The sequence below is a fragment of the Stenella coeruleoalba genome (genome assembly GCF_951394435.1).
Source record: "Stenella coeruleoalba genome assembly, chromosome: 19".
Classification (NCBI taxonomy): domain Eukaryota; kingdom Metazoa; phylum Chordata; class Mammalia; order Artiodactyla; family Delphinidae; genus Stenella; species Stenella coeruleoalba.
In genome coordinates this window covers 17,531,960-17,545,824 of record NC_137165.1, presented here as the reverse complement: position 1 = coordinate 17,545,824, position 13,865 = coordinate 17,531,960, and the positions used below count along the sequence as shown (strand labels likewise).

The 13,865-nt window shown below is 36.8% G+C and overlaps 1 protein-coding gene across 8 annotated transcripts in view; it reads right to left on the bottom strand.

Annotated features, from left to right (window-relative positions):
- Positions 1–13,865, bottom strand: part of NF1 (neurofibromin 1) — a 250,822-nt gene that overhangs the window by 18,673 nt on the left and 218,284 nt on the right. For 7 of the 8 annotated variants that reach the window (XM_079903537.1, XM_079903540.1, XM_079903538.1 and 4 more), the window contains 10 exons: positions 13,472–13,686; positions 13,172–13,233; positions 12,914–13,028; positions 12,279–12,380; positions 10,888–11,028; positions 7,777–7,903; positions 5,884–6,015; positions 4,741–4,876; positions 3,423–3,580; positions 58–180 (listed from right to left, as the gene is read on the bottom strand). In XM_079903537.1, coding sequence (XP_079759663.1) covers positions 58–180; positions 3,423–3,580; positions 4,741–4,876; positions 5,884–6,015; positions 7,777–7,903; positions 10,888–11,028; positions 12,279–12,380; positions 12,914–13,028; positions 13,172–13,233; positions 13,472–13,686 — 1,311 coding nt within the window. The remainder of the gene's footprint in view (positions 1–57; positions 181–3,422; positions 3,581–4,740; positions 4,877–5,883; positions 6,016–7,776; positions 7,904–10,887; positions 11,029–12,278; positions 12,381–12,913; positions 13,029–13,171; positions 13,234–13,471; positions 13,687–13,865) is intronic. The other variant, XM_079903542.1, reaches the window with a different exon arrangement.

The following is a 13,865-nucleotide window of genomic DNA, read 5'->3' as shown; positions in this document are numbered from 1 at the left end:
TGTACTCTCCCTCCTTACTTTCAATGATCTAGATTAATTATTAACTTGGTTTCTCACCCATTTCATAATCAGTTTCTGCTACTCTCCTCATTTTGGGGGGTGTTGTGATCCCTGATTCCATTTCTTGCCTTTTAGGAGCCTTTGTGTCTGATATCAAGTGATCAAAACTTTTCCTTGTTCCTATAAACAAAAGTTACAGAATATGGAAGTTCATTAACCACAGTGTCTGTGAATAGGAATATACTAAAAAGAAAATGTTTGGGCATAAAGTGTTTAAGTTTTCACTTATGGACCCAAAGAAAGCTCAAACATATCCCTGGGGCAGAGTTCCTCTCCTTTCCTGTTTTTTTCCATCTTCTCAAGGAATTTTGGCCACACAGCTGTTCTGTTTCAGGACAGGATGTGCCTTATTGGTCCAAATTAAATTGAGATTACACGCACTACACTGGAGGTAAACCAAACTCCACCAACAAGTACAATATTTGATAATAAATACAGAGATATGTGCTGTTTAGTAGCAAAGATCAACTATGTCTGAACAGCCTTTTTTCAATTTAAGGCATTCTGCTGGTGCCAAGAATGAGTCATTAACCTATGAAGAATTTCTAAAAGTAGACAAAATCAAAGTTTGATTTTACTTCTTCAGGCTTTGAAAAAAGGATGTGCATGCCTCAAAGTACTAAATAATAGATACACTGGGAGATGCTTCAAAAATAGCAAGCAGTAACCGTTTCCCACTTGGCTTTGAGTTTCTCTAATCATGTATTATATCGATGTTAAATACCTTTCTCTTAAAGTAAAAGTATTGAAACTGGATTATTTGGAATTTATATATTTCTGTTCTTTATATTCCAAGAACTTCTCTTATTCTTCCTGTTACAGCTCTAAGAGCAAATCTGGAATACTTTTGACCGTATTATTTTTTAAAAGCCAGAACTGAAGCCACTATAATTATATATGACAATTGAACACTTGAGAAATTTAATGTTCTATTAACCTCAAGTTTTAATACTAATAATTATTCACAATAGTCATAAAAATCAAGGTCAAATAATTTAACAGCCCAAAAGAATCTAGTCCAACCTTTTCATTTCCTGTCCCTGTAAACTGAGGAAGCCATGAGCAGTTACGAGATTAGCCAGAAGTCGCAAGGCTAGGCATCCAGTTAGTGACCAGACGTAAAATATCCAATTTCCTAAAAACCAATTCGTGCTTTCATACTGCATGAGATCAGGACACCACTCCCTACATTTAGTTTTCTTACTTTTCTCATTCTTCCTTTTTTACTTTACACTCTGCATTCTTCCTGGGAAATCTCCTTCCACTACCATAGCTTCAGTGGTATAATGAACTAATCAATTCTAAATGTGCCACTTGTCCGCTTCTCTCTTCCTGAACTCCAGATGTATATTTTCATTTATCTCTTACATATACACGCCAAGAATCCTGAAGGGATCTCAAATATAACATCAACCAACCTAAATTTATCTTATACTATAAATATATTAGTCGATCTCTGTGAATGGAATCACTATCCAGCCAGTTTTCGAAGCCAGAAATTTCTGACATCCTTCACTGCCTTCTCCCTCCCCACCTGGCCCAAACAGCCAGGCACTAAGTCTCACACCTGACTCCTTTTCTCCACTGTCCCACTGCTCCTGCCTTAGTGCAGGCCTACACCATTTTTTGCTTGGACTGCTGTAACGATCTCTTAAATGATTCCTTTGTGAAAAAACTCTTCCTATTTCTCCATACTGTAGCCAAAAACCTTTCCTAAGAATAAAATTTTGTAACATCTCTCCCCTACTTAAAGATCCCTGCTGGATACATGATAAGGCTAAATCTCTTAACATGGCACAAAGTCTCCCACAAACTAGTTGCAATTCTTCTCTAGCCTCATTTCGTACCCAAGTGCTTTTCCTGTCTTTGCTTTATTCATGCTATTTCTCCCCCTCTCTTGAATACATGCCTTCCTTATCCTGTGCCTACCGGGCAAGCATGTATTAAATTTTCAAGATCTGGTTCAAATGTTACCTCCTCTCTGTAGCTTTTCCTAATTTCCTTACTTTAATGGCACCTGGGGATGCTGTTGCAATCATCTGATTTTAAGTCTTAGCCACCAAACTATGAGCTCCTCCAGGGCAAAGACTATAACTTTTTCGTCTATCACATGGGTTGAATGAATTCAATACTGCATTTTCTCTGAAGTTAGTTTTTTCATTTACAATTTCCTTGGCATGAAAACTCAAAATCACAAAGCACAAAGTAACCAGGAAACTCCTAGAACATTATTTATGGAAAAGTATAAAGAGAAAGGAACTCAAACAAAAGATAACAGTCCTTGGGACTTCCCTAGTGGTGCAGTGGTTAAGAATCCGCCTGCCAATGCAGGGGACACGGGTTCGAGCCCTGGTCCGGGAAGATCCCACATGCTGCGGAGCAACTAAGCCCGTGTGCCACAACTACTGAGCCCATGTGCTGCAACTACTGAAGCCCGTGCACCTAGAGCCCGTGCTCCGCAACAAGAGAAGCCACCGCAATGAGAAGCCTGTGCACAGCAACGAAGAGTAGCCCCCGCTCACCACAACTAGAGAAAGCCTGTGCACAGCAACAAAGACCCAATGCAGCCAAAAATAAATAAACAAAAGATAACAGTCCTATGTGACTAGTAATAGTGATTAACATTCATGGTTTCAACTCCTCTCATGGTTTATTGGCAGGTTATTTATTTTATATTTCTTTAGCCAAAGTTGTGTAAGAGCACCTTTGCATTCAATCTGTTGTGAGGTGGGATCAGTGGGCTCTCTCATTATTTACTTCAGTTTTTGAAAAGGGAAAAAGTGTCTCACAGCATTTCAGATATATTTCTCATGGTCAAATGTTGATATAACTGAGCAATTTTAACTTCCAAGAACCCTATCTTCTCACAGTAATAAAAAAAATACAGTAATCAAAAACTCTTACCTTTTTGTCTTTTTAAAGAAAAGATGGCAAATAGTATTATTATAGCTTCATAGCCTATTGATGTATTCTGTCCACAGAGGGTAATTTTGGGAAATATATTGTTAAAGGCCCTGCATCTGAATGCTGCAAGACTCTTCCTTTTCTGTGAGTATCTAATGTCTCTCTTACTCCCATTTCCCTTCTGCCTGGCCAAGGCAGAATAAAACAAGTAGAGCCACAATATTTAGTCTAAGAATCCCCCCAAAACTGTTTCAAGATCTCATTCTCATTCCTCTATCTTAACTGATATGGCTTAACTGATCTATCAAACTCTCTCATAATTGGCATCAAAAACTTTGCTACATCAAAAACAGATTTTGATAATCTTGAACAGCTTCAAATAATTTTCCAGGAGTGAAAGTATCTGACCATTTTTGAAAAGAATTCTAAAACTTTCTACATAATTTAGATAAACTAACCAAGCAACTTCTTCGTGTTGGCCTGAGAAGGCTGCCCCATGTCCAAACTCATGGATTTCCTGGCTCGGGGACTGGTCTGGCCCGCAGGTGGATAGCTGGCTGCGAGGTACCCTTCAGAACCTTTGGGAGAGGACCATGGCTGATTCTCCTTTAGTGTCCTAAGAGATTAAAACAATTGAGAAGAATCAATAAACATGATGACAAATACAACCACTGCTGGCCCTTCTAATTGGCTACTATATTTCCCAATGGCAGCGGTCAAGTAATTTTAAAACTGTACTTTAAAGCTCGCTCTTTAGGGTACAAACTCTTAATCTATCCCCAGGAAGTATCCACTTTCTTGCCATGACATCTTATACACAGTAGGTACTCAACAAATGCTCAACTGAACTGTACTGCATTGATTTTTTAATCAGGGAGAATCAAGTCTAAATAAGCAATTGTATCCCTGGTTTAAAAACCAAGGGAGAACACAATCAAACTCCCTTTCTCCTTTTCATAACAAAAAAGGGCATATCTCAAAAAAATATAATCATAGGAATGACTGAAGAGTAAGACTACTGAAAGCCAAGTATGCCTGGAAAGCTTTTGCATACATTGCTAACATCTCAGCTGGAAATTGCTGAGGGCTTTTTATCAAAAAGTGGGATATTGATAAATTTAATGATATAAGCACTACAAATACAAGATTATTTTCCCATGTTCAACACTGTACCTAAAACTTAAAGGTATCTTTGTTTAACAGAAAATATAAAAAAACTCCAAATGATGCTATTTTCATGTAATTTCTCTATGTTTTGTGAAAAATATACCACTCAAAGCAACATACAACAGGATATAATTTGATCATCTTAACATCTAAATCTTTACTATAGAAAACTTTTTAGTAACTTTAGTGTGATATGAGTAAATACAATAAATATGTTGGCATGTGTATCTTTTTACAGATCTGTATAGCTTAGTTTTCTGTCATTAAGCATGTAATGTTGCTTATATTTCACATTAGGTTTTCCTAGGCCTTTTCCTAGGAATCTGATACTTTCAAGATCATCTCTTTTCATTACTCAATTGATTTGTGCTTAAAAAGAGGCAAACCAATGTTAACTAATTAGCACAATTAGAAGAACTTTCCTTCAACTAACACACATAAAATAGTGTACATTTATAAAATGCGTTTTGATTTACACACTCTTCCTAGGTTATCTTTAGAGTCCCTCCTATACTACCTTCTGGATTACTCTGCCCGCTTGCCTCCATTGGCATGGAATACTGAAACCTGATTGTAATTATGTAATTGTGGGAGAAGAAGTCCATTTACCTATAGCTAGGGTCACCGTGATGAATGGGATATGTATCCATAGGAATATTTTCCATTGAAATATCAGTAAGAAGAAGAGACTTTCTATGTTTTAGGCTACAGCGACTTCGAACCTCCTCAGACACTGTAAGTAAAGCTAAAAGGAAAAAGAAGGAAGATTTTAAAATTTAATAAATCACAAGTGTGACTTACATTAGGTTATACTCTTGCAACCTCCTGAAGAGAATAATAGCTATTAAACATGAGAGTATGAAGTTTAAGGATATAAAACACTTAGGACAGACTTGTTTATGTTAAAGCGTTTACAGTCTGTTTTGGAAGACTGCATGTAAGCATGAAACTTACAAAGAGAGTCAAATAGCACCTTATATTAGTCAAGTGCTTTAATAAACACTGGACCTCAACAAACACAAAATGTAGGCAGGGCAGGACTATAAGGTCCATTTCTTAGATAAAGAAAAATACTCTGAAATGTTAACTGATTTGCCCAAGGTCAAATAATTCAAACAAAAAAGTTGCCACACACTGAAGTCTGCTAAACTGGGAATCAGCACTTTCCAACAAACAACGATGTTCAAGAACTGTGTTATACATAAGTGCTAAGTGTTGTTGAGAGGAGAATCACAAATCAGGTAAGAGCAGATAGGGATGGTATAATGGAATGGTGGGGATGGGCAGACAGTCTAGGTAAAACAAAGGGCATCAGAAATGAATATTAAAGAAGCATAAAGGCACTTCGAGGAGATGGCAAGTAGATTAGCTTAAAATAGCCCATCCATTTGGAGAGGTAATAAAAAATGAGGCCTATGAAATTGGAGAAAGAGGACAGAATCAGGAGGGCTGCTTAAGGGCCCAGGATGCTAGGCTGAGGCTTTTAGATTTTATGACAGACAACAGGGAGCCACGTGGTGCCTTGAACCAAAGATGACTAAGGGAACACATTTCACATATTAATGCAAATTCTTTTATAAGGAAAAATGTTTTGGCAAAACTTTCCAAATTTTGACCAACACCACAGGACTGAACTGTGAGCTCTTTACCCTGCCAAGCAACCAGCGGAAGGACCCAGAGGTGTCTGTACTTTTTTCATGGTCCATAGATATAACTGTGGTAAGATTAATTTTGTCTACTTTGTGTTTTTACCTGCCAAGTAAGCCACGCTCTGTGTATTCACCTCAAATTTGTCACAATTTCTATGTTTATTAACCAGAGTTAGTAGTGTATGCAAAATTCTGACTGTTCTTGCAACAATGGCAGGTGAAGGATGCCTGTATCCTACAAAAAAAACAAACAAACAAGAAGTTAATTCATTCTTTCAACAAGTATCTGTTGAATTCTTATTCTGTGACTAGCAACTTTGCAAGGAAAGGAAGTATGTAAGGGGAATAGCCATTTGGGAAGGTAAAATATATACATATGTTAATAGTTAATTAATTACATATAGGATTAAGCACCAAAAATGTATAGAATAGAATAATGTTCCCTGGAACTCAAAGGTACCTCAGGGAGAGGAAAATTAGAAGATGATGGTGTTTTCAGATCTTCTATTCCCTAAAGCAGCACAAGGAATTTTTAAAAACCTATTTAGTATAGTTTGCCTTAAGATATGCTTTGAAAACAGGGTTCTAGCACTTAAATTTTTTTTTTTTTTTTGCCGTACGCGGGCCTCTCACTGTTGTGGCCTCTCCCGTTGCGGAGCACGGGCTCCGGACGCGCAGGCTCAGCGGCCATGGCTCAAGGCCCAGCCGCTCCGCGGCATGTGGGATCCTCCCAGACCGGGGCACGAACCCGTGTCCCCTGCATCGGCAGGCGGACTCTCAACCACTGCGCCACCAGGGAAGCCCTTAAATTTTTTTTTTAATTAAAGAAAAAAGCCTTATGTTATAGGGAGTATAAGCTCTCAGGGCCCAAAGAATCCGGTTGATTAGAGGGTAAGCTTGATCTCTGGACAACTTTTAATCACTAATGTTACTCCATTTAAAATAGGGGATTTGTACATTGAAATTATTTGGTATTCTTTTAGAAATACAGAATAAACAAGCATTTTATCAGCCTAGTTGCAATCCATCTTCTTGGTATCCTGTAGTAAATGTAATATCTTTTGAGCAATGCCTATTCACTTTAGAGATTAAAACTGTCAATATTTTTTGCAGAAATTTCATAAGGTGGTGAAATCAAATGTATACATTCACAATGGTAGGTGTATATATATATATTTGCTTAAAAACTGGAGGAACCTCTATGATCCCTCAAGCTTAACAATCATTTAAATTGATACAAAACTGCAGATTCAAGCTCTAGTTTGAGTCTCTAATTTTGGCCAAATCTAAAGCCAGCAACTCATGCCGGCTCCTTATCCCAGGCCATACTTTACACTGTTTTTGCTTCTGACTCACCCCATTTGCTGTTCCTGTTAACTGCAGTCTTGGGTCATGACTGCCCCACATTGATAAACCAAAACTAACACTCAGCGAAGTCACCAGTAGGGAGTAAAGTCAGGTGAGGGAGTGAACAAGCTGGCTCTGAGGAGGAGCTGGAGGTCGCTGCTGTAAGCAGTACAGAAATGCGGAGGTGGGAGGATGGGGCACCAGAAGGGTGAGGGTCTATGGTATGTGATAATCGGACTGATCAACAGTAAATTAGTAACAAGTTAAGAAAATCTGTGGTCAAATCTCTAACATAACATTTTCTAACATGAGTTACTCAAATAACATTTATTGATTTGCAGTCTATCTTATTTTGATAATCAAAAAGATACTTATCAATAAGTAGCATTAATTGATAAAACGGCTATTAGAAAGTACTTAGAAATTTTATAAGAATCAACTCCTTTGCTTTTTAAAGGAAATTTGATATGTGATGTGGAAATTAGGCTCTATTGAAATATATACTGAACAAAACATAACTCAGTAAGACATACACTTGCATTTCAAGTGAGACACACGGGCCAAATTATTTCAAGCACTCAATCATTTCAGTTACTTCTGGCTTCTCAACACCATTTCATAAAAATATTCTGACATAAGGCCTCTCTACCTTTTAAGAGGTGTCCAACCAGTGCGAAGTTAAAGTTAGAGTTGAAATTGAGTCCAACAAAATGATCCATTTGTTTGCAGTGCCATTCCAGAGGATTCCGGATCGCCATGAATACTTCCTCTGGACTCTATTAAAAAATAATCATGAGATGGTTGACGGGGTCCACACAGGAAGGATCACTTATTGGTTTTTGTTTGTATTCAACAGCTGTGACAAGGTAAATACTCCTTTCAGGTTGAGAGAAATTATTTTCAGGTGACTACAGAAAACCACAGAACATTTAAGGTACTGCAAATAAATTCGTGCAAGATAGTTAAGCACACAAATAATAAGGTGATGGAAGATGAAACAGCTTTGATTTACAATGCAGAGTCAGTGACTGTCAGTTCATATCCTGGTGACTTTTTAAAAACTAAAATTATTGTTATTTTCAATAAGACGACGCACTGAACTGCAGCTGGCACTTCGTGTACTACGATGACTGGAAATTCAACAGGATGAAGAGAGTTCATATTTACTGAGCGCCTGCTGTATAAAGTGTTAGATACATTATTGTATTGAAACCTTAAAGCAACTCTATGTAATAGGTATTAGCTCTACTTTACAGATTGACAGATTCATTCATTCATTCTTTTACTTATCAAATACTCATTATATGTTTTGATGTGCCAGGCATGGTTCTAGGCTCTGCAAGTAAGTCAGTGAACTAAACAGACAAAAACTACTCGCCCTCGTGGATGTGACATTCTAGTGTGGGAAAACAAGGAAGTTGAAACTCAAAAATACTGTGTAACTTGACCTCTAAATTAAGATTTTTTTAAAATTGGGGTATAGTTGCTTTACAGTGTTTTAGTTTCTGCTGTACAAGGAAGTGAATCAGCTATATGTGTACATATATCCCCTCCCTCTTGGACCTCCCCACCCCCACCCCCACCCCACCCATCTATGTTGAAACAGAGCACGGAGCTGAGGTCCCTGCACTATACAGCAGGTTCCCACCAGCTATCGGTTTTACATATGGCAGTGCACATACGTCAATGTTTCCTAAAGTGTGGTACCAGGAATACCTGCTTTAAAGTCACTGATGATGCTTGTTTAAAGGTGGAAAGTACTGGGTTCCATCTCAGAATCATGAGAGGTGATAAGGACCGGGAATTTGCATTTTTAAAAAAAGAAGCCCTGTGATTTCCTTATGCACAGAGATTTTTTTAAAGCAAAAACTGAAGGTATTTAGGGTCATGTTCAGGTCTGTCTAGATTTCTATCTCAAAGAAAGAAAAGCATGAGTCTATAAAATAAGTGTAGAGAGATGTTTCGAGCATTTTTTATAATAGAAAAGATGACAAACAAATCAAATGTTCATTAATGGGCAAATGGTTGAATAAACTGTGCTTCATGCATACTGTAAAATACTCTGCAGCCATGAGAAAGAATTATACACACACACACAAATGTATATATATACACACACATTTATGTGTGTGTGCATATATACATGCTTAGAAAGATGTTCACTTTATGTTGTTAAATAAAAAAGCAAATTGCAGAATATCATAAATATTACATAAAGTATTAACCTACTATATGTTCAATTTATATATATATTTTCAGCTTTATTGAGGTATAACTGACAAATAAAATTGTAAGATATTTAAAGTGTGCAATGTGATGATTTGAACGATGAATATATACCCTTTCACATACATGTTGTGAAAGGATTCCCCGCATTAAGTTAATAAACACATCCATCACCTCACATATTCATATCCCATCCCCTTTTTTGGTGAGAACATTTAAGTTCTATTCTCTTAGCAAATTTCAATTATACACTACAGTGTTATCAACTACAGTCACCAGGTTATACAACAGATTCTCAGACCTTATTCATCGTTCATTCTGGTGACTTTTAACAGGCTTTATTATCTCTGATTCCTAGTATCCTGGGGCACTGGAGGCAATATTAGCTTCTGCTAATGGGCTATTCTGGCAATGAAAATGCCAAGGCAGATATTCCTAGACAAACACTTCACTTACGACTATTCTTATATTCACAGAAATGGCCAATAGCTAGCTATCTCTCTGACCACCACTGTCCCAAGACCACCCCAGAAAACGGCAATGGGGATTAGGAAAGAGAGGTTCTAGTCCCACATCAGATGTACAAACACGAACAAGTTACTTGACTTCTTTGTTCTTTTCTATCTTGTAAAATGGAGGTCTGACTGATAAACTTCAAGGTAGCTTCTACCTCTATAATTTTGTTTCCATACTTCCCAGAGCCCCAGCTGTTCTGGGTCTACATAAGACTGAACAAATAATTTTTAGATGAGGTACCTTCACACTTAAAACCATGCTCTGGTTCTGTTTCTTTCTACCCACAAGCTCTGTTAATTTAACTTCAAGCAAATCTCTTGTTATATACACACATCTATCTTAAAATTCCTCTCTTTTCTCCTAGACTCGTCCCATTTTTTTTCTCCAAAGACAAAAGGAATACAATTTCTTACTGTTATATTCCTTCCACTATCCTCTGTGAACCAAAATCCAACCTCAATCAAGGCTGATAAATGTTAAGAGGGGTGGTGATGGTATGTTTTAAAGTGGGATTAAGCAAACAAAAAACTAGTACAATTAAGTATCCAAAAGCTTCCTTTAGACTCTCCAAATTCCTTATCTGCTTCTAATTATACCTATTTTCCATTAAGTACCATAATTCAATAAAAGTAAGCTAATTTTCAGATTATTTCTTTGTGAAGTGAAATGGGGGTGGGGAAGGCTAACCTTTACCTTTGGGTTATGAAATTACAACTGAGTGTACAGTGCATTGGACAGCATAGGGCCTAGCATGGTAGCTATTATTATTACTATTTTTATACCTATTCTGTTTACTAATATTGAGCAAATACTGTTTTCTGCTATTTTTATATTAAAAACATGCAAAGTTTAAGCAGTTTTTATGAGCTGGTAAGGAACTATACTCATAATAAGTTGCATTACAGAAATTCATCTTTAAGTTATGGACCTCTTCTGATTTTAAAAGATAACAACAAGAAAAGAGGGAGGAGCTCTAATGTGCTTGGCATTTAGGAATACCAAGTGGAAGCTTATTCACCTTGTCATTGAATATCCGGAGACTGTCTAAGGTGTGCAGGTTTTGTTCCAGAAGTGCGGTGCCTGCTGAATACAAGTTGACTTCATCGAGCTGCAGCACGGCCACAGCTACCCAAAAGAGGGCTTTATGCAGAGGGGAGTCCTGGCAAGGGAGACGCACTACAGGTTAGCAAGATGAACCACAAGCAGCCTCATCAAAACACACTGCAGTACAAAACAGATCATGTTATCCCACAAATTATGCATGTTTTCTCTTCTGGATAAGGTAAATATATCAGTAAGTTCTTCCTCTATTCCACGTGTGTAACTAAAGACACTGTTACCAGGCTGAGAACCTTGGCATCTCCTTTGATTGCTCCGTATTCTTGGATTCTAAAACCTGGTCACCAAGTTTTGTTGATGCTTCCAAAGTAGTCCCTTTTGTGCCTGTTTATTGCTAATAACACTGTGCCATGCCAACCTTCTTTATTCTAAATGCAGATTCTTTCTGCCTCCAGTTTCTCCCTGCTCCAATCCACTGTGCACACGACCGCCAGAATGACCTTCACCCTCACAGTGAAGACGAGAGAACCATTTTGTATACGTTAGGATTAGAATGTTTGTAGAACATACAACTCAACACCAGGAATATACAAGTATTTATTTCTCAGTAATCTCTCTGAAATCTGGCATATCTTTGTACTCAATTCACAGAATACAACTTCAGAGTTGGAAGATAATACTACGCCATCATCTAGTCCATTTTACTCATTTTATCAATGTGGAAACATGATGTCCAGATGTTAAATGATCTGCTTGAGGTGACAAAGCTGAGATGATCTCAGACCACCCTAAAACAGTGGCTAGTATCATCTTACTCCTTTTAAACATTACCTTCATTTAGCACCCAAACTTTTGATTATCAGGTATACTTTACCCAGCTTTACATTTCTTCACGATAATGGTCACCAATTAATATATCATGCATTTTAATTACTTTGTTTATTAGCTAGCCACTCCTCAACTTCCACATTCACCCTAGAATGAAAGTTCCACGAAGGCGGATCATTTTATTGGCTTTGTTCAGTTGTATATCTCTAGTACCTAAAACAGTACTTGGCACATAGCAGATGCCCAATTATTACTTACTGGATAAAAGAATTAAGAATATATACCCATCTGTCCTTTAGCACTGATGAGACAACACACAGGCATTTGAGAACGTACTGCCCATACTTATTCTTCCTCTAACGTAAATACTTCAAACAACTAAATCTTAAGGCAGGAAGTTCTACTTTAACTATATCTTTCTTTGTAACTTCTCAATCCATCTTATTTTCTGAATTCTGAAAGAAAATAACATTTAACACTGATACCCAAAGTGAATGCACTCATTTTCTACACAGTAATTACCTTATTAAGAAGTGGTTGTAACTTGGTTAGTGCTATTACTGTAGCTTCTATCAGAACTTGACTGTTGTAAGTATCAGGTCCTTTTAAGCAACTCTCAAGCGCCTTTTAGGGAAACACAATTCTTTATTTTACTTTCATTGAAATAAAACATTAACTCCTAAACTGAATCTCAGAATTATTTCAGGAACAATTCCTTATTTAATAAGTGTGAGAATTATTTCCAGTGCTATGGTGGTTTTGGTAGCTAGCTCAAAGCACATTTGGGTTCTTATTTTAAAATATTTCTATATTATATTCTAATATAAGAAATCAGGCATTATTATAGGTAATTACAAATTATACAATTTTATATAAGGCTAGTCTTACCATCTAGTTAAATGCTTATAATAAAATATTAAGAGTATCTTCTACCAAAAGAAATACTTAATTTTCTTTTTAAGATATGTTCTCTAGAGAGAGGTTTCTTCACTTCAAAGAATTACAATAAAAAAATAATCAAAACCCATTTTTTAAAGATTCAATAAGCAACATACAAGATATTTTATGAAATTCAAATTTAAATGTCCCTTAGAAAAATTCAAGATATACTTTACAATCTGGGAGCAACCAACAGCTGGGAGGAGAGGGGGAGGTACCTTGCTGAGGATGCGGATAATCTGCTTTATCTGTCCATGAGACACCCGTTTGCTGATACAGCCGAAGACAACAAGGGCTCTTGGTTGCAGGGATGGATTATACTGGAACGCAAATCTGCAAGTTAAAGATCCGAAGAGCTTATGAAAACCTCTGTGTTTATATATATTAAATAATTAATTAAAATACTGATTATGCAATAGTATCTATCGTTTCAACAGTACACGTACTTTTGCAACTTAAATTTATTTGGGACATACCTTTGAGCTAGTTCTGTCCACTGGTCCAGCCACTTACATGTTGGAATATCTCTCATACATGCCTAAAAAAAAGATACTCCGAATATATTTATGTATATAAATGTTTATAGAAACATTAAAAAATGTTTATTATAATGGCACTAAACAAGTGACATATATATTACCAATAAACACATTCCATGGGAGTGTTTTTATTTAAGCATTAAGTGCAAAACAGCAGAATAAACCAGTATTTCTTCTATACAGTACCACTGGATTTTTAAAAATGAGCTTAGTTTCTTATCATTTTGCCTTCTATACCTCCATGATCTCCAACAAAGCTTCTGTGACTGTTTCCAAGGATGTCAAAGCAAAAGTCTCCCTCTCATAGGAGCCAGGAGAGAATGACCTGTCCCGGTAGCTGGAGCGGAAGGCAATGACAGCAGCTGACTTGACTTTGCTAATGCCAAACAGCAGGTAAAATTTGGGTAATGAGAACTCTGTCAAACTGAGTCTCAAAACTTGCTTGGTCTCTTCTGTAAAAGAAAAAAGGAACAAGTAAAGACTTTAAAGATGCTATTTTTTTAATTCTAAAGTGCCATGTTTCATTTTGAATTTAGATAATTTGAATATCATATCAAAATTACATAACAGTGCGCCCTAAACCAACCCTCTGGATGCGTGAGCTTAATGCTCATTACTTAACTCCCTTTAT